Here is a 27,611-nt window from a genome sequence, read left to right as displayed (position 1 = left end):
ATGAGGCTGCTTCATCCATGTACCGAGGGGGAATATATCAACCTTTGAAATAAATATGATCTCATGATGAGCAGGAAATGGCAGGAGCTACCAAGCCCAGAATCCCAAATTATGAAAAACCTCTACCAAAGGGAGTTAAAAGCTCGAACATGCCCTGACAGGTTAAAACTTTAATTAAAATGGAATTTAATCTGCTGTTATCTTTTTTCCCCTAATATTCTTTATTTTGTTTTTATAAGAAAGTAACAAGTTATGTAGTCCAAACATCCATTCCCAGTGTAGTGTACCCATAAAGCTCCATCTCCTACCCCATCAATATCCCTAGTGTTCAGGGAGAACTGAGGATGAGCTAAAGATACCATAAATCCTAACATCACTGAGAGTGTGATTCACAAAGGGGCTGAGATAGGTATAAATTTATTTTAAACAAAAACAAAACAAAACAAAAACTTCTTTTAAAAAACTGCAACTCTTGATTTTTTTTTTTTTTTTAAAGTATTGGGATTGAACCCAGGGCCTCACAAGTCTCAGGCAAGTACCCTGACACTGTGCTACATCCCCAGCATGAAAAACTTTGAATTATAAAATAAAATCTTCAGCAGGGCACAGTGGTGCATGCCTGTAATCCAAAGGTGCAGGAGGCTGAGGCAGGAGGATCGTGAGTTCAAAGCCAGACTCAGCAAAAGTGAGATGCTAAGTAACTCAATGAGACCCTGTCTCATAAGATACAAAATAGGGCTGGGGATGTGGTTCAGTGGTTGAGTGCTCCTGAGTTCAATCCCTGGTACTAAAAAAGAAAAGAAAAGAAAAAAAAATCTTCCTATGTTATCTGGTTATCTAATCTTTCTAACATATGCAAAGAAGTATATAAGTTGTTGGTGAATTATTGATATTATTAATAATTGTTATTATTAATAACAAATAATCAGTTAAGTATTAATCAATTTAGTCACTCAAATTCATTCAAACACCTCACATGTGTATATTTAATATATGGCGGGATGTCCCATCCTATATGCAAATAATTAGCCTTTACAATTTGAACACAAATGTGAAATGAAGAAAAAGCAAGTTTCAAATTTGCACCAGTCTTTGCACTAATACCCCCTTGTTAACATGGAAGGCCTTTACTCCAACTCTAGTTACCAATGTATATTAAAAAAAGTCATCTCAAATCTAACCATTCAGAATCTCCCTGGCCACTTCTAAACCCCTCATCCCTCAATATCTACTTCTGCAACAAATGCCTAAAGCCTAACACCCAATCTGTTAATACACTTTGTTTTCCTTCAAATTACACTCAGAAGCTGGCTACCTCTCACCACCTCACTCTAGCTTAAGCCACATCACCCTTGCACTAGACAGCTCAGAGTCCTGCTTCCATCCCTGCCTCCCAGTAGTTACTGTCTACATGCAACCAAAGCCATCTTTGAAAATAAATCAGATCCTGCCACACCCTTGCTCAATACCTATAATGGTTTCTCATCATCCTTAGTAAAGCCTCAACTTAGCTCAGATACCAAGCTCTACATGAGTAGGCTATGTTTTTCTCTTCAGGGTCTTCTACCATCTGTTCTGCTACAAAGTTTGTTCCCATCTCAGGGCCTTTGTACCTGTTGCTGCTCTGCACTGTAAAGTCTCTCTTGAGATTGCCTACCGGTTCGCTTCCTTACTGGAGTCACGGAATCAAAGAGGACTCCCTGACCTTCTTATTAAGAAGAATACCCTCTGACTATTGCTTTTTTCCCTCTACCACAAGCACCTATCACTAGCCCAAACCCTGCCACCTACTTATTATCTTATTTGGGTATCTTCTTCTTTCCCCCTAGAATGTCAGGTACCTGAGGTAGGGACTTGGACAGTGCCATCCACTGCCTGTCCTTTAACCAGAATGAATACTAGACACATAGTGGGTACATAAGTAGCTGCTATATTAATGAATGAGATCAAAGAGCTGAACTAAAATTATAAAACTAAAAGCAAAAAGGTGCATTAAACAATATATGAACATACTCATCAGAAATTTCAATATTGAGCTTCTGTTTGGTTTGGCTGAGAGTTGTGCGATACAGCTTGGTGGCCATTTCAATCAGGTGGTCACTACTGAAGAGAAAGTCTCCTTTACTAGCTGCTTCTGAGCCCTGAAAGGACAAGCCAAGAGTCAGAGATAATTAAAGACAGCAGAGGAGGAAAATGTTTACAGGGTTGGCTGAAAACCTATTTATAGTCTCCTTAAAACTTCAGACACGGGAGTCCATTTCCCCAATGTAAACAGTAAGGACAAGAGCCATACTTCTTCCAATTGGCCAGAGCACTTGAGTAAGGTTATCCCACCCCTTGCTACCAAAGCTGGTTGACAGACATGCAGGAGCATCCAAATCATGTGGGAGCTTGTTAGAGAAGCAGGATCTCAGCTCTGCTACAGCAGCCGCTGAATAAGAGTCCACAGCAAGATCCCTGGGTGGTGGGTCTGCACATTCAGGATCAAGGAGCATTGACCTAGCTTATGACTCAATCTGAAAAAGCTATTTAAAAAACTCCTGAGTGATTTGGTTGAAAAAAAAAATAACAACAATAACACTTGCAACAAATGTCCTACAGTAGCAGCTTTCAACCTAAGCTGCACAGGAGAATCATCTGGGGGAACTTTCTAAAAATAGGATGCTTATGTTTCATTCTGAGGGTATGGTCTGAAAGTCAGCATTTCTTAGAGTACCACTCTGCTTTAGTGTGTACTTGAGGTTGATAATCACTGTCCTGTGACTCAAAACACCCCCTTTATGTTAAAATGCATGGTGGGGAAAACAGGCTAAGGTAAGCTTTTGGGTTTTTCTGTTAGGAGTCGGTCAGTGTCACTATATTACCTAGATGCATATCCCTAAATATGATTAACATTTGTTGACATTTGTGTATTTAGTAATGGTATTATACATGAGAGGTATTGTGCTAAGCACTTTACATACAGTATCACTTAATCTTCATAGTAATGCAATGAAGTAGGGAAATTACTATCCCCATTTTAAAGATAAGAAAAATTGGGATGGCTCATGAAAGTTAAATGAGAACAAGTCTAGCTACTACACTTAACCATTCCATTCAAGCTAGGAGGTCCTGGTTAAGCAGAAAGTATGAACCTTAGGAAACCTTTAGGTCAAAATCATTAGGCAATGGTTTTAATGCAGTTTTGTCCTTTGATAAAAAAACAACAAATCAAAAATGAACAAGAAGACATATGTAAGTTGGTATGCAGAATAAAGAACAGGAAGAGACATAATTTAAAACATCAAGTGAGCAAATCAATAAAAGTGACTAACCTTATTCAATTATTGAAAAACCGAACATGAGATTTTATACAGGAGTTAACATAGCCAAAATTTATAAATCAGTAGGGAGGACATCAGGCAATAGTACTAGTCTGATGGGGAAAATTTTAAATCCATGGCTGAGAAATTGGACAAACAGAGAAACATTCTCGTCAAGTCATTAGGTGAACTTTTACCTCCTTGAGGTGGACAGCGAAGAAGCCGTCATTTTGTGAGCTCATCGATACCTTGGTCACATCCACCAGGGGAACCTCTGACTTGATTTGTCCAGACTTTTGATCAGCGAGAAGGAGATTATTATTTGTTAAGAGGAAAATTCGGGATGTACTCTAAAACAAAACCAAAAGGGATGTAAAACCAGTGAACACAAACACCCCCAAATGGTCCATAAGTTCAAAGCATTAGTAATTTGCAGAAATGCACATTTTATTTCAGCATCTTTCAGGAAGCATATCTATATAAACTGAGAATAGGTCAAAGGACATAAATAATGTATTTAAATCCATAGAAATTTCAGAGTAAGCAAAATTTTGCCTAAGCCTAAAGGTAAGGTGAAATCCCCTCAGGTTAACTACACTGAGAATACGAGCTGTAAATTTTTTTTTTTGGGGGGGTACTAGGGATTGAGTACTCAGGGGCACTCAACCACTGAACCACATCCCCAGCCCTATTTTGTATTTTATTTAGAGACAGGGTCTCACTGAATTGCTTAGCGGCTGTTGCTGAGGATGGCTTTGAACTCTCGATATGCCTATCTCAGCCTCCAGAGCTGCTGGGATTACAAGCATGCACCATCATGCCAGGGGAGATGTAAATTTTAACATTCAGAAAACTAAGGAAGACTGTCTTGGGGGCCTCTCAAATCTTCAAGGTTAGAATTTTTACCTTCCCATTAGCACGGTTAATTTTGTTCACAACTTCAGCAATGATGATCTTTTCTTCAATGGAATCTTTGAGTTTCTTGTACTTAGGGTTCTTGTTGATTTCCAGGTAAGCTCCTTGGAATGGTTGCCCAACACTAAGAAGAAACAATTCCTGCATGTTAGAAATGGTTTCAAATGGAAATACTGTGGACAAAAGGAAACAAGTCAGTTACTTCTAAGGAGTACCTGACAACTTCATGAAAAGTAATATCAATTTATTTTATATATTTCACTTGCACCTGTCCTAAATGTAAGTTGAAAATGAAAACTTAAAACCTGTTTCAAATATATTTTAGATGTGATCATGGCATTTGGTAGGTAGGATTTTGATAAAAACCTTATCCCATGGAACAATCAAGATAGAAATCACTAACAAGGAGGGCTAGACTCCAGTACATGGCCTCGTGTGAAAGAAAAGGCAATTTCTTCTAATCTGTTAATATAAAGTTAACAGCTGCCCACAGAAGCTTTACTAATGCCTTTAAATAATATGTGGCACTGAAAAAAAGAACTGAAATATTCCTATCACCTTCTCCAAAGAGAAATTTCATTTTCTCACAGAGAAGAAGAAAACCAATAAGGCTTCTGGGGAAAAATGGATTTGGCGTAATCACTACACAGCACTTAGTACACCATGTAGCTCTGGTTTTAAATAGGCAAGGTATGAAAGGAAGCCCAGCTGAGATGCCTAGGATGTGCCTCCAAGTGGTCAGAGTGGCCAAGACCCACATTCAGAATCAGAGCAGCTTTCTTTCAAACAAATTACTCTGGCAAAGGTATGACCCTGCATGTGTCACTAAGATGTCAATTTCCCTACAGACTGGGGTGACTCTCTTAGGGCAGTTTCTTCAAAGACACCAAGGAAAAAAACTGCAGCTTTAAGAGATCTACAAGCTTCATTTTGAGCTATTCAATTCTGGCAGTGTGCACACACAACTTTAAATGCTTGCATCGTGGGTGGAGGATCAGGGAAGAAAAATCCACGTAGGTGGCCAGTGCTTCACAGCTCCTGGGATATGAAAGGCCAACGCCCATAGGAGCTGCTGTTTCACAGAGAGGTGGGAGGGCTAATTATTCCACGTCTCCCACTGCTTGTGGTGTGAGAGCACCACCACCGTCCCTGAAAACTGACAAAAACTACCCAAAAAGAACTTGGCTTGAAGTGAACTTTTTTTGGTGTGTTCCTATTTAAGCATGTTTTAAATAATGAAAAGTGCTAAGAGCCTGCAAGTTTGCCTTCTCAAAAATGTACTCTCCGGCCTCCAGTTTCTAAGAGTCATCTACACGGAATGTTCATTAAGAAGGTGACTCTAAGTGTATAAAAGGAAAGTTGAATGGCATTAGTTGCCGGAGAAAGCATCCAGACAGTTTTCCTGTTGAAGCAGGCTTCACAGAGCAGGCACTTGGGACGACTCTGGATTCAGGCACTATGTTGGATGTAAGGGAGTAAGTACCAGTTGGAACAGCCACATCAGCTAACAAGGAAGCTGTGCAACTTAAAATATTTAAAGCCAATGAGACCGGCAACTTGCATTCATTTAGTCCTTTAAAAAGAAGAGCTTTCGGGGCTGGGGCTGGGGCTCAGTGGTACAGTGCTTGCCTTGCATGTGCAAGGCACTGGGTTTGATCCTCAGCACCACATAAAAATAAATAAGATACTGTGTGTTCATCTATAACTAAAATATATATATATATATATATATATATATATATATATATATATATATATATGAAGAGCTTTCAAATAGACATGAAGATGGAAACAGTATATGAAATACAGTATATGAAATAAAAAAAATTTTATTTCTAAGTCAGTCTTTAGGAGAAGTTAACAAGTTGTTACTAAAACAAGTTAGAAGATTTTTGGCTTGAAATTGTACAAGTACTTTTTTATAAGTGCCAGATGAAATTAGTAATTGTGGGGGGAAACGATGGGTGCAGGATATATACAAATAACCAGATAAGCAGTCTTCGCCAAGGACTTCACTTGCCAAACTTGCAATTGTGTTTCTTCTTTTTCTGAGTATGTGGTGTTGATAATAAAGCAGCTGAACTTGCTGCACAGGCTACTGAAGTCATGACTGATGAGTTAGCTGACCGAAGGACACCACAAACCCATGCTTATGCAACACCCAGAGACTAATACACTGTTTCACTTTTGTTGATCTTATGAATGAGTTTCTGACCTGGCTTGTTAGGGCAGGAAGATTGGGATGGTATTTACAAGATATTGCAAAGAGAAATCTGAAAATAGGAATTTAAATGCAAGTTTATCTTAATAGCCTATATATTTTTATTTTATATGACTTTCCAATTATTCAGTAAAGTATGCAGGCTAATGTCAACAGAGTAAAACCACCTGTAATCTCATTTCATCAAAGAATACTGTGGAAACTATCGCTTAAGTGTGTTTATGTGCACTCACATCCAGCTGATTAGAAAATTATACACAAAATTAATAATTGTTCATCTAGTACTGAAATCAAAACTTCCCTAGGAAAGACCTTCATATGTATTGGAGAACAAGTTTTAAAATATTGACTTTTATGGGTAAAGCAAAACCAGAATACCTAGATGGGTATAAAGCCTTCTTATCCTTGAAGAGCTCACTGGCTTCTAGTTTCTCTTCATAAATAAGTTTCTGCTGGTCTGTGAATTGGTCCCTGTATTTTTTACACTGTGAGATACGAGGAAAAAAACAACAAAAAAGAAAACATCACTTATATAAATGAACTTTTACTTGTTCTTAAATATGCTAAGTTAATTTAATAGCAATAAGAATAAAAGTGAAAGTGAAAAAAACATTCATTTTAAGAGGCCAAAACATTTTTCCTTCCTGATTTTTAAGAAGTTGGTTTTGGAAAAGTACAAAGGCTATTATTTTTCTTGTGGAATGTGGAATGCTTCTTCAAAACCCACCAGGGCCCAACTAGCATGTGCCCTGTGAGGGGCAGACTCATCCTGCTGTGATGTCAGTCCCTAAGGATCCCAGTCCTGAGGCTCAGTTCTTTAACAGAGACACGAAGCAAAAAAATCTGGACCTCACAACCCAGTGCACACGTTTACACACGCAGAGGATGACCAAAAAGCTTCGCAAAACAATACTTAATTCTGCATGTTGTGTACTCTGCTATTTTCTATTCTCTACTTATATTATTTAAAAACCCTGGTAGTAAGCTATTAAATTGATTTCAAGACCCACAAATATGCTATGATGTATAGTTTGAAAAACACCAGAACAAATCCTCCTACTTCCACTTTACAACATGCATAGACACTTGAGAAGTCCCCCTTCATCCTGATCCTGGGGACACAATGAAAGGAGACTGGGATGGCCAGAGAAGCAGGGACAAACTTTTAGGATGAATGTTCCAAGACATTCAGTTGGAGGTGAGGGGTTGAATACCACCGCTGAAATAACTTCATGCAAAAACATTAGCATTGCTTCCAATTCTTCCCACAGAAAGGCTCCCTTCAGGAGGAAACAGGCTTCTCAACCCCCATCTCCTGTCCCAGGTAGGTCAGAATGGGGTTGGGAGGGAAGGGCAGACCCCTGCATTAGTAGCTCCCTGTTGTTCTTTCTGAAAATAATTTCTATGTTACACTCAATCAGGGAGATGAACAACTGAGGAGTTGTTGAATCTCTGTTACAGATCAGAACTCATAATTCAGTTCCATATGTTGAGCAAGTCCCACCTGTCAGGCTAATTAGCAATAATGTCACTCTATACACATGTGATTCTTTTACATAAAGGACAAGGGCTACACTGCTAGGCAGGAAAGCGCTGCCTGGAAAATATATCCACCCATGATTCCTTGACTAAATATAAACTCTTCCACCTAATGATTTTATTACATCTGATAATTGCATATATTTAGCATTCCACATACCTGGTTAAACCAAGTTTCTGAAATAAAGTCAACATCTATAACAAGTACTCCATGCACCCCAACACCTAAATTGCACGCTGTGCTTTCCTATGAAATTAGAGTACTAAGATATAAGGCAATAAAAAATAGATTTTCAGCTTCTCTTTATTTTAGGTAGAGGACATCTTGTCTTTTAGGGACTTCAATGCCTTTTTCCAGTCAATCCAAGTGTTGTGTTCATAAGTGGATCGTATGTATTCAACAGATCTGATAAACTTATACAACTGTAGGATTTAACTATCTTGTTTGAAGACGTTAAAATTTCAGTTTCTATTTCCTGTAATATCTTTTCACAGAAAGAGAAAAACACAAACTGGACCACTTGAAAGCAACTGGAACCTGGAACAAAAAGTTGGTACAATCTTTTGCTCCTCTAACCATGGCCGAGGGGAGACCTCACAGGCTTAGCCTCGGCTGCTGAGGGAGCCCCCAGAAAGTCAAGTACAGCGAATGCAAAGCTCAAGAATACCAAAGTCCTCAAATAAGTCCCTCTGAGGCAAAGGAAGAATGTGTTAAAAATTTGATTTTAGGGGCTAGGGTTGTGGCTCAGTGGTAGAGTGCTCATCTAGTATGCATGAGGCACTGGGTTCGATCCTCAGCACCATATAAATATAAAATAAAGATATTATGTCCACCAAAAACTAAAAAATAAATATTAAAAAAATTTGATTTTACATAACAGCTGTCAAACACTCGAAATATATAATAAGTCTCTGAAGAAATGCAATCATGACATTTTTTACCCTCCACAAGTGGAAAATTCTTTTTAGTTCCTTGTGAGTGGAATCCAAGAATAGATAAGGTCTAGATGGCCAATTCTTGTCTATTGGCGATAAGGAAGGCATCTTATTTTTCATCTCCAAGAAGTATTTTTGTACCTGTGTTGGGTTTGAGAGAAGATACCAGATGAGGAAAATATATCAGAAAAGACACTGTTTTACATGCTCTATGATCAAATGAACCTCAGTCTTCAGTAGAATTTATCAAGTTTTAGCTCATAGAACTTTGTAACTCCTCTGGGAAGTCTCTAGTCCATTCTTTCATATCAAGTAGAGAAATCTGAGCTCTACCAAATGGTTAATAGAAAACTAACTCAAACAGTCACACGAACACTAGTGTTAACATCAGTCAACACTATGGAGCTATACTGTCAAATAAGTAGCCACGAGGTATGTGTGGCTATTTGTATTAAAATTTTTGGAAATTCAAATAAAATAAGATAAAAAATTGGGTTCCTAGTCACACTGCCGCAATTCAAATGCTCCATAACCTCATGTGGCAAGCAGATACTTTATGTATCTCAAAGTTATAGAACATGTTCATCACTGCAGAAAGCCCCGGTGGACAGCACAGCTATAGAGAACACATGGTCCCCAACCTAGCAAAGGTTCAGCTTGTGTTTTTTTTTTTTTTTTTTTTTAACTTTACCAGTGATGCAAAAGCAATGCAGATTCAGTAGCAACTGTTCTTTGAATTCTGGTCTTTTTCTGGACTAGTCACATGTGGCTCAAGGCTCTCGAGATGCTGGGCAACAGCAGTGAGCACGGCATCCAGTCAGCCGTGCCATCAGGAGGGTGCACAACTAAAACCCCGCAGTGGGGTGTGCTGCTAGGCTATGTTTGGTAGGTTTGGCGTACTCAGTGTATTATCTATATCATATTTTCAATATATGATGAATTAATGGGAGTCCTCCATCATTAAGTGGAGGAGCATCTATATATAATGTGCCAGGCACTGTAAGAGTTTCATAGCATTATCCCATTTCAATCCTCATAACAGCTTGGAGGTTAGTGCTATTATTACACCCATTTTACAGATGACCAAACAAGGTTTGCAGAAGCTACATAACTTGCTAAAGTAACAAATCTTAAGCAGCAATGCAGGCCCGTCCCAGTGTTTGTACTCTTTCCCCCACTGCATTCACTTCTCTAGAAGCAAAGGGCAGGATCCAGCCTCACCCAGTTTTGCTTTCCTTTACCCCTAACTTGTTTGCCCTGCTGCAGCTCTTGAGGTTTAACAGAGAAAGAATCTGACTTTCCTGATGAATCACTTTCCTCCAAGTTTTTTCTGTCAAAGAAGATGACAATTTTATGAATCATGTATGGGCACCTACCATCTTTCTGACACAATTCTCCTGAATTTGGGGCGTGGGGAATGATACAAAAGATTATTAACTCTGTTCAGTTATGATTTAAAATCGTTACCAAAAAAGACACTATCGCTTAAAAAAATTCACAATTTACTGAGTTTATTGAGTTGGTATTAGCAAGTTCTTAATCCAATAAGGTTAATTAGCCATACATATAAAGTGTCAACTTACAATTCTCTGAAGCGTAAACTCATAGATTTTCTTTCCAGCATTAGCTCTGAAGAACTTCCTGTATTCTCTACGTACCTTTAAGAAGATAAAGCAGATCTGTGGTTACAGCTTGGCCAGCATGTGATCACAATGATACACCTCTTTTTTTAAAAAAGACAACTTGTGAAACAAGCAATTGATAAGTGTCCTTTCTGGATTGAGTAAACTAATGAAAGCACACTCAGATGGTAGATCTTAAGTCAGAGAAAAAGAAATTGAGAGATGAAAAATGATAATATCAAAATGAATGGATGTTTTAAATACCATTAGTAGGTTTTTAAAATAGATGATTTGATAAGAAACATTTGTGCAAACTTGCCACAAATTAAAATACACTTCAGAAAATATTACATAAGATAATCTCCCTTCAGTTTTTTTTTTTTTAAACAAATGCGGGGGAAAGAAATATCTGAGGAACTATATTGATATTTCCAAAAACCTTGCATATGAAGACAGAACTTCAGTGTTGTACACTGAAAACTGAATGTGGCTAAAAATAAGTATTTAAGAAGCTTTTAAACTACCATTATCCTCCGTTCAATTTACACTTAATGTTATCATAGCACTTAAAACATATATTATGGTTTTGATTCACTCTCCCTTGCTACATTGTTTTAATTTATTCTGTATACTGTCTAATGAAGAACAATAACTAAATGAGGAGTTTGTGAATGAATGATACAGCTAACTCTGAAGTTGAGAAATATTAAATTTATTATCATCCTAATATAAATGGGAGAGCCAGGATATAGCAAAATATTACTCTATTTGAATAATCCGGAATTAAGTAGCTTTTTCTTTTGTTGCCAATTTCTTAGGTTTAAATGCACATGTTCAAAATATTTCTACATTAGAAAGCTACCAACCTACTAACCAAACTCAGTTTGTACATAAATATCTTACTCGTTAAGACTGTAGATTTCTTTTATAATTTTCTTGGGTTTAGCAACAGTGAGCCCCATTCCTACAAGTAAAGGACCCGGTGGGCCAGAGTGGTCACTGTTGAAGAGACAGGCATGTTCCAAACTGCCTGAGTCCTGCGGTCCCATGCCATCTTCCACCTGCTGCTTCTCTGTCACTAGGTTGGTCCCTCTGGGCATCTGAGCCCCAGACCCACTATACACAACTGAAGATTATTAAGGTTTAAAATTTATGCCATATGCCATAAAGGCAGTTCCTCCTTGTATTTATTTATATTCCACTTATAATTTCCCTTTTAGCCATGGAATTGTTAGATTCACAAATATTTTGAATCTCCAACTTATGATGCTAGAAGGGATATGAAGAAATTGAAAATTTCCTGAAATTATAATAGTATAAGAAAGCACAAGTTGTATGTGAACATCTTTAAACAAGGGATTAGAAGTTCTGCTGTGGTTAGTTCTATCTAGTTGAAACTCATTATAATAACTGAGCTCACTGCAACATGCTTTTTGATATTCTACAAAATAGGTCATTTCTCCCCAAAACATAAACAGTAAAAGGCTGGTGACAACATGCTGGTATATACAATGGAGACCTCTCGTGGGCACCAGGAGTCCTAAAAGGTCCGGGTTTAGTGTACTTTGTAATCATTTCCAAAAAAAAAAAAAAAAAAAAAAAAAAAAATCAAATCATTTCAAAGGGCAAAGCTATTGTTCATATCAATATAATCTGCTTTTAAGAAAAAAAAAAAGGTAAAATTAATTTCATTTTTGGACTCCAAAGAAGTTTAATCTTATTTTGTAACAATAATAGTGGTAACACATTAAAATATTTTTGCCTCATTGGAAACTGGGGGAAAAGCTATTTAACTTCTGCTAAAATGACATTTAATATCTACAAGCTGAATTTGTATAGCAGGTTGCTAATGCACACCTTGAATGCAAAAACATTTGAAATAATATGCAATTAAACCAAGAACTGAAGATAAACATATTATTACTGATAGAAGTTATCACAGAGTAAGAATCCTGACTCAATGTTGTTTACTTCCCTTCTTTTTATGAAAATTACAATGCAAATTAGAAGATGTGACTAAAATGGAAAAATGTTTAGTTTTGTTTGGCATCTAAAAAAAAGCAGTTAACGAACTTTTTCAGAATTCTTCAAACAGAACATCTGTTAAATTCACATTTAAGTTACTTCTTAATTACTTCAAAAATTACTTCATGAGTAATCAGGATTAATAAGGACATTTTAAAGTTTATAGGCTGAACTTTCAGGGGAAATTGTAGAAAGTTCAAAGATTCAGGGATATTTCTAAGGGTTGTTCAGATTCAGAGTCAATGATTTCTCAGTTAATATTTAAATGTTTAGAATAAGATTCAGTGTTATCAGATTAAAGTAAAAATAATGAAGAGGAATACAGTATAAAAAAAAGAGGGGGTCTAATTATCCCCAGTAGGCACTATAGATAGATGATTTTGGATGATTCCTTAAGGTGATTAGTAGTTGAATATTAAGAAGGCCAAATCTTCACATTGTCTGAAAGTCATTTTGAAGGTTTTCAAAGCTCAATCGTATTTACATATTTAATTATGTGTACCCTTGTCCTGCTGCAGCAATAAGCATCTCTCTGGAATAAAACCCTGCCCTAATCACAAGGCATTTGAATTTAAAGTTCTCATTAACTGCAAGATCCACTGATCTCTGTCATCTCATTCATGAAAATCCATAAGTTTACTGACACAAAACCCTTTCGTGTCTATGCTGAACAGTTAAGATGATGCTTGCTTTGAAGAATGCTGGACTCCAAGCAGCCTTTAGAGGAGCAGAAGAGGCAGATGCAGGCAAAGGAAACCCGCTATGCCCAGGCTGGTGACTGTGGGTGGCTGGTCAGCTTTCAGCTCCACCATTGTGCTCTGTCTTATGATTTAAAAAAAAAATATGCTCAAAAGATTAACACAAAATCAAACTCAGGTGACAAAGCATCTTTCATAAAATATGCCACACTGTGTACGACTTGACACCTATTAAATTACAATCACAAAAATATTAGCATACATGTTTCTTCTCAAAAAGAAAAATCAGGCAAGATGACATTTTATAGACTGTGCAGACCATCAGCAAGCATTATCAGTAGTTCTTTCAGGGTTAGTAGGTGCTAGGCTTTACAGAGTTCACCCTGGGCAGAAAGAAGTGGTAGAGGAAGTACCTTCAGTCCAAGCCAGTAAGCCCAAATGACAGCAACCGCATGCTTACGCCTAGCCTCCTCCTTCAAGCGTTTCAATTCCCTTCGAGCCTAGAATGTTTTAGATAGTAAATAAAAGAGACAGCCCAATGCAGACAGCACAAATGACCAGAAAAAGATACCCCACCAAACAGAAAAGCCAATTTATGAATAGGATTCCAGAACGAAAGAGGAACAGAGCAAAACCACTTCAACCCAAGGGATTGGTGTCAAGCTGGCGAGGCTGTTGGTGATTCTGCTCCAGAGGAGGCAATTTGTGTAGCACCCAAGGTCATGTGCCTCACTCCCCTGCCCATTCTTCTCCCCCCCCCCCTTTCTGGCTCTTTCTTTGTTTCTTTCTCTACTCTCTTATTCCTTATTGAAGCCTTAGAATGGTGAGTGACACAGTGACCACTAGATTTCCCTTTTGCTGAGAGTACATGGGGCCACAGAAGCTGTGAACCTCATTTCAATGAATAAAAAGGCAACTCTCATGAACAACCATTTGCAAAACTGAGAAGAATAAAGGTTGCTTCACTGAAGTGCAAATTAAAAAAAAAAAAAAAAAGAGAGAAAGAAAATTTAAAAACTCAAATAATTTTTTCCAGTTGAAAAATTAGAAGTAGTATGTATAAAAATTAAATGTTAGCTAAGGTCCCAAACAGGGAAATATATTGGAGATTGAAACAAGGCAAAAAGTGAAATAAATACCTTTCAGGTTTGTATATTAATCTTAGGGAAAAATTAATGCATGCTATCTTAAATGGAAAAAATAGGCTTAATTTTTTAAGACATCATATAGCACATGACTGGGAAATAAGCTTCATTAGTGGAGAGATCTCAGCAAAAAAACATCTAAAAGTCCTTCTGCCCCTGCGAGGACATTTCCCTTAGATGATGAAAGGAACTAGTTTGTTTTTCACAGATGTTTTAGGAAAAACACCAATGAACAATTTTGGTTAGTTTTGGCAAACTGAGTTCTTTATGCAGGCAAAGGTTGACTTTTCTCATTTTTTCTCACAAGATGGGCTCCTAATGTTGACAAGGTAGACTTAAAAACAGAGGACTCTGTGGATATTTGTGTCTCTAACTGGAATACACATTTTTAGCAAAGATGACCTTTGGTTTTCTAAGTAACAAAAACATCTAAAAACCTTGTCCCTTGGGGTATGTGAAATGTTCACAGAGCCCACGACTCTGCCTGGGGATTAGGGAGAACATTTCAGGAGGCCTTTGTTTCTGAAAGCAAACAGCTGATGGTGAAATTCCTGGGATTCTTCGGTGGCAATTATAGCTAGCTTTGCATGAGCACAATTTTCTGTGAAATCAAAGATGATAACTCTTTTCACATGTAATATTTTGCTTCTAATAATCAATAGCTGCCACATAGAGCCAAAAAAATCACAATTTCATTCATGGATTAATTTTTAAGGCATGCATTAAAGGCATTTTCATTGCCAACACATTGAGGACTAATTCAAGTCCAAATCTTAACATTCCCAACATGCCCCCTACCCCCACCCCACCAAAAAAAAAAAAAAACCCTCTACAAAGGCTGCCAGCATACATCAGTGGAGGGGTGGGGGGTAAGAGGGAGAAACCAGGCATGCAGGTTACTGAAGAGTTTTTCAAAATTAGCAACTATATACTAATGCCTTATTAGTAAGCAATTAGTTGTTTTGGTCTACACATGCCTAAGCTTCCTATGCACACTACTGATACATCTCCAGGTTTATTAAATCTGGCTGCTAGGACATGCACCAGGCTGAGTCACTACTGATTATAATCATTCATCCCCTCGTATGCTAAAGATAAAGATTGATTATTGCAGAATTCCAGAATGGAGTAATGGGACGCGAGCACCAAGTACCTTAGATCCAAGCCAGTAAGCCCAAATAACTGCAATAGCATGTTTATTCCTAGCCTCCTCCTTCAGCCGTCTCAGTTCCCTTCGCGCCTGTGATGCATTTGAAAAGGAGTTACAGAAAAGTTTAAGGCAGGAAAGGTTACTGCTGCTCCCCAATGGAGAAAGAAAAAGAGAGACACACCAGTCACCACCAACGGTAAATGCAAAAGCATGTGCCACCACCCCACACCAAAATGTTGGCAAGAGTGAAAGGCAAACGCGTGCTCAGTAGCTTAAGCCAGTGAAACATGTTCTGCCCCTTGAAGCTGAGGGTCCATGGCTCTGTGCATGTCACTCCTGGCCCATCACTTTCCTCTGGGCCTCTGGCCTACCTGGGTCCCATGCCAGTAGGCGGCAATGGTTGTGGCTGCCTCCTTACAGCGTTTCTGATGTTTCAGTTCCCGTAGGATTTTTCGAGCCTAGGATACAGAATTACTCAAATAAGGGAATGTTAAAATAAAAAGAAAGAAATTTATAGTAACCAAGAGAAAATTCTGGAAGAGATGAAAGTCCTAACACCCATAACCCAGTGAAACATCAACATCTTAAAGAAAGGGAAGCCCAGAACAGTCTGAGATGGTCAAAAACGACAGCATTGAGCCTGACAGGGCAGTTCCACCCCACCCCCCCACCCCCAGCACAGGATGAGAACAGCAGCCTCTTGGCCTGAGAGGCAACGGGAAAAATCTAACCACAGCGATGCAAGCTGACACACATCAGAGGAGAGGAGAGTTCTCAAAATGTGGTCGGGGGAACTTTAGAGATAGTACCTCTTTGATCATGACCTGTCTCGAATATAGGTGTAGCTATTCTTTTTATTTAAAAGAAGTTTTTAAAATTTGCTAATAACATTGACCACACTGATCCCAAACTGGTGGCTTCTTTTCAGTAATGGCTGGGAACGGATTTTATGGAAGCCAGGGAAGTATCTGGATTGGAGGTGGACTCCAGGTCCTGGCTCTACAGTTTCTAGCCTGCAGACTGAGTCCGAAGGTCCAGTAATGAGGTCAGGGAAGACCCAGCAGGCAGCAGTCACTTACTCTGTGTGCTCAGGTCTGCATTTTGACATTTTTTCTGTGGGACAACCAGGGCCTCCGTGGTCAGTTTAGACAAATGTCCACCAATGCTGCTGGACTCCTGGCCCAGGGTATACTCTCTGAAGAAGCCCTAAGCCTGGACACACCCGGAGCCTCAAAGTATCCTGTCTAGATCCAGACTACTCCATAAAATCTCCCAACAGCAAAGTGGTCAGCACAGGCTCCGAGCAAGAAGTTCACAGACTTTTTCTGTACTGGGCAAGATGGTAAATATTTTTGGTTTTATAGGTCAGATGACCTCTAACACAACCACCTGACTGCCGCTGTAGTGCTAAACAAAAGCACTGGATGGTCTGTGCAATGAATGAATGTGACTATGTCCCAACAAATCTTCATGGCATTCAAAGCTATATTTTATATTAAATTTTACATGTCATGAAATCACCTCTTTTGCTTTTTCTTAACAACAGTTTAAAATATGAAAGCCATTCTTGGCTTGCTAGTTGTATCAAAACAGGCCACAGGTTAGATATGGGGCATGAGAGACACAGTTCATTGAACCCTGAACTAAGCTATGGAGGAAGGACTGGAACCAGGTTACTCAACAGTGACCACTCCTTATCACCCTCTCTCCACTAGACATGGCCAGAGTGCAGGATCTTTTAGTCATGACAGGGCAATCTGCAAGATGGTCATATGGAAATTGCTAGGCTGGGGGTGCTGAAATCGCACAGGACTCGTCACAAGCATGGAAGCAATGGCTGTAAGACCTTTCTGGACCACAGCTTCCGTCAAAAACCTGGGGTAAGGAAATACGGAGATCATGTCCAGTATTGTTTCAAGAACTTCCTGCTTGGAGAACAAAGCTCTCAAAAAGAAAGCTGGTTAGAAGGAAGCAGCCAAGACATGGCCATCAGGGCCCCCCACTTGGCCCATAATATTTATTCTTCCCATTGGATTGTTTACTGGGTAGGCAGGAGGCAGAGGAGTCCTCCCCTGCAGGGTAAGCCTAAATACATCATCCTGGGAAGAACCCCAACCCCCCAAATAAACAAAGCATACTTCTTTTAGACTCACCTTCCAACCCCGGATATATGACTGAATTACCAAGGCAGAACTCTTTATCTGTTGATACCTCTTTTGTTGCTGTAGGATAAAAGAGGAAGATATTAGCAGCTGTATTTATATATATATATCTGTGATGCGGACACTGCAAGGCTGAGAAAGGATATTCGCTCACTTAGTACAAAGGACCCTATATCATTCACACTTCTTCTGTAAGCAAACATGTCAAGAACCAAAATAATAAAATCTAAAATTATTACAGTAAATTCAACGTACACATCAAGAAAACAAAAAAATAACTTCCAAATGGCTTAGGGGCCACCCCTGTCAACACCTATTCTACACTGTTCTAAGGCTGAGCCTCATATTCTGATGGACCCATCTGCTTTTGAGTGCTCTCTCTTCTTGGTGTCACTTGTCACATGCAACTTATTGGGCCAACCTTGAATCTCCCTAGTTTGTTGTTTTCACCCTGCTTCCAGACAGGAAATCGGGTAAAAATTTCTGTACACCAGTATCAACTGATTGAACATTTATATATGGAGCCCCCATTAGAACAAAACCATGAAGTAAAGGTGAGCCTGATTTCATTCTTGCCTTCAAGGACTTGAAGAATCTCCTTTGTGAGTCCCCCCTATAAAATAGATTCCGGGTGTACACTCTCCCTTTCCAGCACTGTCCAGTGTGGAAGCTGACCCTTAAGGTTGCAGAGCCATCCTACCCTCAACATGAAAACTACTTCTGTGGTGCATGATTTCTCGCCTTTTCTTAACTTAATGTTGCAGCCAGCTCTTTTGAACCCAACTCATCTCGTCAGTGTGGGCAGCTGGTGAGACTTTTATTTTATCATTAGGCAGAGTCTCATTAAGTTACTCAGGCTGGCCTTGACCTTGACCTTGTCTTGCCTCAGTCTCTCAAGTAGCTGGGATTACAGATGTGTGCCACTGTGCCCCCAGTTGGTTGTGTGTTTTAACAAGGGTAAGCAATTTTAAAGATAAAGACCAAGCACATTTTCTTTGGTTTAATCGTTTAAGTACCTCACTAATTTCCAAACCTTGGAAATACTACACTAAAATGTATTACACAAGAATAAGTAACCATAAAAAAAAAAAAGCCTTATAGTAAAATCTCTCTGTCACTGAAAAAAAAAAAAAAGAATAAGCTGAGATTTGATTCCAAATTTAATCACTTTCCAACTAACTCTGTAGTAAAGAACAATAAAAAACGCTTGGAAGAGGTGTTCCTATCACTAAAATTCATTTTTCAAGAATACAACTCAATTTCAATCTAGCCTATGGGTAACCTCAGGCTTCTTTCAAATCTGTGTTGTGCCTCCAACAAACGTCTATAAAAAAAGTGAGAAAGAAAGTTCCAAAAAGAAATTCCATATTAATCAAGTAAACATACTTTATTATTGAATCTTTCCCCAGAGTTAATAGGGTCAGATATATGAAGACTGAAGAAAAACCAGAACTCTACCAAAACACAGCTTTGGCTTTCTGGAAATCAGGCCATCTTAATGCTGCTACAATAAATATAGAAGAGTCAGTCATTTTGAAAAACTGACCCAACCTGAGTGAAAAGGTTAATGACATTGTCTTACCCAATCTTAAGTCCAAACTAACAAGGTAAATTTCTTGCTATATATAAGTTGGTATAGTCAAGCTTGGAAACATCCTTGGACTCAGCTCCCCATTCTGCCATTTGCAGCCATATGTGGCCATGGGGAAGTTACTTCACACCTCAATGCTTTAGTTTTCTCAGGCCTAAAAAAGGCATCTTAAGAACATCCATCTTAAAAGGTTGTTGAGAGAATTAAATACGTAAAAACTACATACATAGTAAGAACACGACAACTGTTGGCAAATTAGAATCTCTATTTCAGATTACAATTGACTGAGACTCACCGCATATCTCCTGTACCAGGCGGCAATCACAATTTGACTTTTCTTCATTAGCAGGAAGTGTGTGCGGCATTTCCAGCCCCGATAAATCTTCTGAATGAGAGTGGCCAAGTCTTCCAGCCGCTGCTTCCTCAGATCTTCTAATTTGAATAACTAATGAAGAAATTATAGGTGGACTTACAAAAATCCTCCAAAACCTCATGGCATACATGACAGTAATTCTCAGAAGGTAAAATGGCAAACTGAAATCAACTACATTAATTACACAGGATACGGATCATAGCTCACAAGAAAAATATTTGAATGGATTCATGACAGATGCAGTTTGTATTCCAGTGATCAGCATTTATGACAAATCAGAGAGAAGTTGAACTGAGTTTGTTTACCTTTACACTTTGAGGACCCAAACTAGTTTAGATTGAACATCCACAATCCCAAATTTGAAATGGTTCCAAATCTGAAACCTTTTGAATATCAATGTTGATGCTCAAAAGTTCTGGATTTTGGGGCACTTCGGTTTCAGATATTCAGATTAGGAATTTTAGCCAGTAAAATCAATACAAATATTAAAAAAAAAAATCCAAGACCCGAACCCAGTCTTTTGGATAAGAGACACTCTATCTGTGATAGGAAGTGAATGGTGCCAAATTTTCTCTCCTCAACAATTTAAACATTCTTCAAGTACTCCAAATTTCCAAATTATCAAATCAACTGCTACGCTAATTGAACATACTCCAATCCATTTATGAAAAAGCTCCCTTGGAGTTCTATATGGTAGAATTTTAGAAATGTTCTTTTAAGTTTTAAAAATTTTCAATTTTGTCTTTGTATATCTCTAAAAATAGAGTTATAGTTTCTAGTAACAAAGACTGGTTTTACTTCCATTTGATGTGAATCAGGAAGGTTTCATCTGGTTGTGACAGTTTCTTTATGGTTTCTTAAGTGGGGCACAATCTTTTGGATTGAAGATTTGATGTGTCCTACATAACACACACATTCTCCACTACCCTTACTTGCACAATTTCTTGGACATGCACAGATAAACATAGGAGTGAAGCACTCATGGTAGCATCTCAGGTAATGTCATGAAGTTAACTATTCTTTAAAAACTTGCCTATGAGACTCTAAAGTTCAGAGCATAAAGGTTTTGATTACATACTGTTCTTGGGTTTCGGATGAATATCTTTGATCTACCAAAGGAATATTCTTCTACAGGAATCTCTAACTCATTAAACAGAACCTCCACACCAGACCTAAGGAAAAAAAACCAAAAACTTTTATTACAAAAAGTAGTTTTAGCTTATGTCATGATATCAGGTTCTTAGCTTTGTTTCTTTGTTTCCTGAATGTTCAAGACTAAATTCCACAACTTAAACCAACTCTACTAAATACTAAAAAAGTAAATTTGTGTTCAAAACTATGTATCCTAAGAAAAAGTGGTATGAAAGCCAATTTCTTGATTTCATTCAGATAATACTTGTATCAAATAGACACATATTGTTGTTATCAACCAGGGCCAAGAGGCTGTGCAAGAAACTCAGATCCATAGTGATTCTACTCAATTGATTCCTGAGACATTTTAAACATTGTGGCTGCCCCCAGAGGCCCAAGGGATAGTGCTCAGAGCCAGGCCAATGGATGCTAAAGAACACGAGCCTTACATGGTGGATCAAGGACTGTACCATGGTTTCAACTTCAGTTTTCAAAACTTACCTCACTTTCCCAACCTGTATACTAGGTACCAGACAGGTAATGTATTGTGACACTTGTTTACTATAATACCCAAGAAATCAGCAGTGGGAACTGAAATATTACCCAGATCCTACATTATTTGGATACTGAATTAGGTATCAGAGACAACACCATGTCTGGATTTTTTCTATTTTCTTATAACATAGGGTGTGTGTCTTAATTGCTCTTGATGTTCCTGTGAAAGGCCAGGTCCACAGAGAATGTGGAGACAACATCAGTTAGTGAAATAAAAACCCAAGTGCTGTCCTTGTCCATAAAGCAGGTATAAGGCCTCCTACAGTATTCAGGGAAAGGGACATTCTCTGATTGGTGACAGCAGAAAAAAGGCCACTGCAGAGGCGAGGCCTGATTTTTCTCCTGCAGCAGCTGTCCACCAGTGCACAAGTTCTCTCTGTGTGTGGGAAGCTGTTGGGTGATGGAGATGCTCAGAGGGCTGGACTTGCAGTATCCAGAACCCTGTAGGGGACTGGAATGTGAGCAAAATTCATAACAATCCAGCTGAAAGCCATACAGTCCAAGGACCAAGCCGTGCTCTCTAATCCAGTTGGACCAGCAATAACACGGAAGCTGAATTTTATCTGCTCCTGGCATCTACTTCTCAATTGGGGCAGAAACGGGCAAAGAGTGGAAACTATACCCCACCCACCAACTCTCTCTGGAGTTAAATTCCACATGTGAAAAGCAAAAAGATGAGAGTGCTGATCCTCAATGCCTCTAACTCTACCCTTTTATGATTTTATACAAGTATACATGCCAAGTATAAATTGCCTCTTACAAATTAACCACAGGCCTATTTTAAAAATTTATCAATATGTGAGTTCCGAATGTGGGTTTGGAAGGTCCTGTTTTGACCTTAAAGAAAACTGAGACTCTATGAGAATTAGCCAAAATGGTATTCTAATGAAAGTCTACAAACCAAGTTTTTATACAATTCTGTTTTGCTTAATAGCATATGTGAAAAAAACCAATGTTATTTGTATACTTTAAAGATTCATTATTCCATATAGTCAATGAACTTCTTACCTTGCTGGTCCTTTCCAATGAGGCCATGTTTGTTTACAAAGCATTTTGTATCTTTCTAGGCAAGGTTCATAGGCCTGCCTGAAGGCATAGCCTGCCCGCCTCACTCGGACATTTTCCAAAAGACCCAGGTACCTGATCTGATGACACACTAGACTCTCATTGAAGATGTGTGCTGCTTTTTTATCATTTGGCTTGATACACCTAAAAGATTACAAATATTTTAGGTTTTAAACTCTCCCTCTATGGTTGCAACTCTACCATGTTTTACAAAATACTGTGTCTAATCATTTCCTAGCAAAATAACTCTTTTGTTATTTGTGGGAAACCTGGTCATTTCTTTAGCAATTGTTTCAAATCATTATATAATAAACTAAAAGTAAATAAAATACTACATATGTAGCAATTTTTAACAAAAGAACAAACCACTAGTATATATAATGTCATGGAAGAACACCAATTACATTTTGTTGAGTGAAAGAAGTCAACCAAGAGTAGGATCCCACTGTGTCAAGTTTAAGCAAAACTAAAGCAAGTCAGGACTGTTATATTTGGAAAGAGGTAGCGGTGGAGATCAAGGTTGAAGGAGGACAAGGGAGCCTTCTGGGATGACATTTAGTCTGGGAAAACATTTTAGTATGGACTGGGTAACACACATGCATACATATGTAAAAATTCAACAACAGGCGAAATTAAGACTAACAAATATATATTATACCTCAACGAAAAGACAAAAAGACAAAGCATGGCACTGCCTTCATATATATATGTATATTCATGATGGTGGTGGTGGTACTAGTGATCGAACCCAGATCCTGGCACATGCTAGGAAAACACTCTACCACTGAGTTACAACCCCAAGCCTTTTTATTTTGTTTGGAGACAGGCTAAGTGGCCCAGCTGGCCTTGCACTTTCAAACCTTCTGCCTCAACCTTCTGAGTAGCTGGAATTGAAGGCAAGCACCACCATGCCTGGCTCTCTGCTCCTTTTCAACAGGGTATTTTGTTGCTTAGGTAAAGACTACATTCCTAGCCTCCTTTGCAAGTAGTTGTGGCCACGTAAACAAACTCTGACCACTAAGATCAGAGCAGAAGTAATGTTTGCCGTTGTAATATCTGTCTGTGTCCTTAAAAGGAAGGGACCTGATGTCCCCTTCTTCCAGTTAAGCTGGACTTCAGCTTACCCCTGGATGTGAAAATTGATATTATACACAGCCATCTTTGGTTATGGGAATGAAGAATACACCTGGAAATGGCAGAGCCACAAAAGAGAAGGAGCTATCCTTTTAGCCGTGGTGTTCTTGCACTTAAGAGTTACACACACACACACACACACACACACACACTCAAATAAATGCCAGTATTGTTTAAGCCATTATTATTTGGATCATATTGCAGCAATCCCTCTGTACTAATACAATGGTTAAAAATTCACAATTATGGTTGTCTAACTAGTTTTGTCTTGGTGTTTTATGCTTTCACCATCTATAAACAAAATGCTCACTCTTTGTCTTAAATAAGGACAAATAGATCAATGGATCAGCTCAGTAAGTTCAGACCTATACCCCTACCCATACATTCAACTAATTATCAACAAAGTCACCAAGACAACTGGATGAAAAGAGGGATTTTCTCCCTATCAATGTATGGTGTCCAAACAACAGGCTATTTATATGGCAAAAAGCAGTAAACCTAAATATGAAATCTGAAACTATGAAGATTCTAGAAGGAAACATGTTATCTTCAAAACCTCAGGATTTATTAAGGTTTCTTAAATCTTAATATTAGAAAAATCACTAACGGAAGAGAAATAAAGAAACTTTCTGAAACAGTGGAAATGTTTATGCCTTGACCTGGGTGGTGGTTACCAACTTGTATGTAGAATGGTTAAAAAAATAATTGAACTGTTCACCTAGGATCTGTACATATCACTCAATGTCAACAACACCTCAATAAATCTGAGCTTTAAAAAAAATCTACTCAATGGACAGTAACAAAAGCAACTGATCACAAAAAATTTCCTGGTTGTTTTTTGGAAACTAGATTTTCTCCCAATTTATGCTCTAAGTTGATGACAATCAAACCAGAGTGTTTTTTGCCTATGTATGTTTCTTCTGGTATAAATATCAGGTAAAAAAGTCAAACCCAAAACTCTTTATTACTCTAATTTCCTCATAAGTGAATTTTCAAACTGGGTGTGGGTAGGCTCAGGTCTAGCCCACCACAGAGCATCCTTCCTATCTTCCAGTTCACACACATGCATGGTAGACTCTCATCCTAGTTGGTCTTTCCTGAATCTTGAGGTGAGTACCTAAGATGTCCCAGAGTTAGGGAAAAAAGAAACCAGAGGCTTTAAAGGATTCTTTTATATTGATTTGAAAAACTTCAGGCTATTTTAGGAGTCACTGGCTCTCCTGGTCCACAACTCTCCTTTGAAACAAAGTGTGCGACTTCCTAACACAAACCAGAGTTGCAACCCTAGCTCCTCCTGCCTCTTGCCCTCAATAGTAACATGGCTTAAGTCATTATCAAAGGAATCCAAAATAACAGCAACAAAAGAGCTTTCTGTAAACTCTGATCAGGAAAGCCATTTTATATTTTGTTCCTTAATTGGTCATTTAAAAAAGACTAAACATATAGAAAGTTGAGAACCCCTATGTGCCAACCACCCAGTATCATGAAATATCTATCATCCCCACATAATTTTCCCCCTTCCTTACATTTGGGGAAAGAAAGGTAGTGGAGCATTATGCAAGTCCACCCCAGACATCATATTATAAGATCTGAACTGTGTTAGTTGTCCTGGGCTTGGGCTACTCTCAGATTGAAGCAAATAGGAAAAAGATATTTCTCTAGAGTGTTCTCATATTTGTATTGTCAAAGAATTTGGTTGTGCCAGAAATACCTGATATAGTTTGGGTTCTTGGTCTGTAGGTTTTTCATCAGCGTTGCCACGGATGCCTTGAACTGTGACCCTGCTGTTGGCGGCCTTTTCAGGTTGATCTTGGCAGGGTTCCCTTCAGGGAACAAAGACTTGATGAGGGCATGGCCGGCCTTCCACATGGCTTGGGACAGGTCTCGATAGAGAAGGTCATTGTTTTTGTCAACAAATCCCTCCACCTGGTACAGCACCTACGAGCAGCACATGGGACTCAATAGTGGGCATGATGCACACAGTAACACCAAGCAGCTATCAACATGGCAGCTACTTCCTTCCCCTCCAAAACCCCCGTTCATCAGGCACACTGATGCCAAACTGGCCTCCAAGTTTAAATTCTGTTTCGTACCAGAAGAGATCAAAATGAATGCTATTACCTCTCAAGATTTACAAGAATTAACTCCACAAGTGTTATCATAACATTTTCAAAGGAGTTTAGATTTTTTTGAGCCGTTTTAACATAAATCTGAGGTTTACTTTTATTTTTTGGTTTATATGTGCCAATTCTAGTCTGTTTAAAAGCAAGGAAAACAGAAATAATGGTATCATTTTCAGAGATATACTTGAGCAGCAGAAAAACTAATCAGGAATGTACCTTTTAATAACATAGATTAATGGAAAAAATAAAGTACCAAAGTTGAAATGAAATATTTCAGATACCACATTTATCTATTTTTGACTAAACACATAATTAAGGTTTTTCTTTGAAAGTATGTGATCTTAATTATAATAAAGAAGGTATTAGCGCCAATTAACCTTTTTTATACATTTATTTATTTATTTATTTATTTATTTATTTATTTATTGTGTCGAAGATCGAACCCAGTGCCTCACTGTGCAAGGCAAGCGCTCTACCGCTGAGTCCCAGCCCCAACCTTTTATATTCTATAATCAATAATCTAATTTTTAGGATTCTAAATTAACCTACTATCAGAATTGTTTTTAACATTATCTTTACAGATTTGATGACATAAAATTAATTTCCACAACATTAACCAAATAAATAAGAGCTTTTTTAAAAAAGGCAGATATCTTTTTTGGTATTATTTCAAAATCAATCTAAGAATTCATTATTTTTGCTAAATGGTTTGTGCTTTCAAAACCTACTCTAACTCTTCAGTGATTTCCAATTTTTATTAATTAATCTCCTTTATTAGTACTGTTAGGTTTTTTTGTTTTGTTTTCAGGAGAGCTTAGCATTTGAAAAATAATGAAGTCGATTTAAAAAATATGTTTGGACTGTTCATTAAGTCCACTGAATTTGCTTTCAGTTCTCTGTATTAACAGGATTTTGTTCTGCATGGACCAGATCCAATTTCTATTGAATACTGATGATCGGACTGGGGGTGGATTTATCCTCTGAAGTGAACAGTGTCCGGAATATCTGTCTCTGTGGTGCACTCTCCCTGTGGGAATGCACTGCAGGCCTGGTGGGTCCTCCCAGCCCCCATACCTTGCCAGCATAATGCTGGATTCTGAAGCAGCTGTGCGGTAGAGATGTGTCATTGAGGAACCGGGAGCACTTGCTCATCCTGCTCTCAAAGTGCTGATGGGTGGCGCACACTTGGTTCAGCTTTTCTAAGAAGGTCTCATCAGTGACCGTGCCGGGCCTCAGGCACTCTTCATCCAGCATGGCCAGGATTCCATTTGTGTTCTGGGAGAAAGGAAATAAAAATGTTTCCTTCCTTCCTCATGGTATTGTTTTAATAATTAGTCCTGATTATACTTTCAAGCACAATTAACTTAGTCACAAGAAAATTCTGTTTAGTTATAACAAAAAAAGCGGAGAATCAAAACAATTAACAAAAACCAGGGAAGTCAGCTCTTTCCCAGTGTCCCAGGTGTGTGTGGGTGCAAGTGTCTGTATTAGTGTCTCCCTCCCCCAACAGAACAGATCCTGGGAGTCAACTCTGCCACATTTAGTAGAACTGAAATTCATTAGACCTCCAAGATTCAAAAACAAGTCAGAAAGTCAAAAACAAACGTGACGATGCAGTCTCCATAACATGTCATAAATCACAAAGCAGCCTCCTAAGGCCATTATCAGATTCACACCTTAAGAACTTTAAATTGATTTCATGTTTCCAAACTGTTCATGTATTCAAAATAAAATGCTGTGATCTGGAATTCTGCTTTTAATGATCACTGGAATCAAGCTGTTTTCAAGACTGTCTTTTAGAATAAAATTCCTACTCCATATAAAATATCTAAATGGATATTAAATATGTGTGACAGTTTACTTGTGGTGTATTCAGACCCTATGATCATGTTTATTTCAAGAAAAGACAGTGCTAAACTGAATC

At 38.3% G+C, this 27,611-nt stretch overlaps 1 protein-coding gene across 5 annotated transcripts in view; it reads right to left on the bottom strand.

Annotated features, from left to right (window-relative positions):
* The window catches only part of MYO1B (myosin IB), a 169,137-nt gene that overhangs the window by 4,417 nt on the left and 137,109 nt on the right, over nucleotides 1–27,611 (bottom strand). For 2 of the 5 annotated variants that reach the window (XM_081260809.1, XM_081260808.1), the window contains 15 exons: nucleotides 26,762–26,962; nucleotides 25,276–25,502; nucleotides 22,374–22,574; nucleotides 20,758–20,851; nucleotides 19,602–19,751; nucleotides 17,707–17,775; nucleotides 15,925–16,011; nucleotides 15,557–15,643; nucleotides 13,672–13,758; nucleotides 10,497–10,571; nucleotides 8,920–9,054; nucleotides 6,817–6,923; nucleotides 4,209–4,341; nucleotides 3,500–3,652; nucleotides 2,014–2,141 (listed from right to left, as the gene is read on the bottom strand). In XM_081260809.1, coding sequence (XP_081116935.1) covers nucleotides 2,014–2,141; nucleotides 3,500–3,652; nucleotides 4,209–4,341; nucleotides 6,817–6,923; nucleotides 8,920–9,054; nucleotides 10,497–10,571; nucleotides 13,672–13,758; nucleotides 15,557–15,643; nucleotides 15,925–16,011; nucleotides 17,707–17,775; nucleotides 19,602–19,751; nucleotides 20,758–20,851; nucleotides 22,374–22,574; nucleotides 25,276–25,502; nucleotides 26,762–26,962 — 1,934 coding nt within the window. The remainder of the gene's footprint in view (nucleotides 1–2,013; nucleotides 2,142–3,499; nucleotides 3,653–4,208; nucleotides 4,342–6,816; nucleotides 6,924–8,919; nucleotides 9,055–10,496; nucleotides 10,572–13,671; nucleotides 13,759–15,556; nucleotides 15,644–15,924; nucleotides 16,012–17,706; nucleotides 17,776–19,601; nucleotides 19,752–20,757; nucleotides 20,852–22,373; nucleotides 22,575–25,275; nucleotides 25,503–26,761; nucleotides 26,963–27,611) is intronic. The other 3 variants (XM_081260811.1, XM_081260810.1, XM_081260812.1) reach the window with 3 other exon arrangements.

Source organism: Spermophilus citellus (genome assembly GCF_964194105.1).
Source record: "Spermophilus citellus genome assembly, chromosome: 11".
NCBI lineage: Eukaryota > Metazoa > Chordata > Mammalia > Rodentia > Sciuridae > Spermophilus > Spermophilus citellus.
Note: the sequence above shows the minus strand (reverse complement) of the source record. Positions and strands in the feature narration are given on the sequence as shown.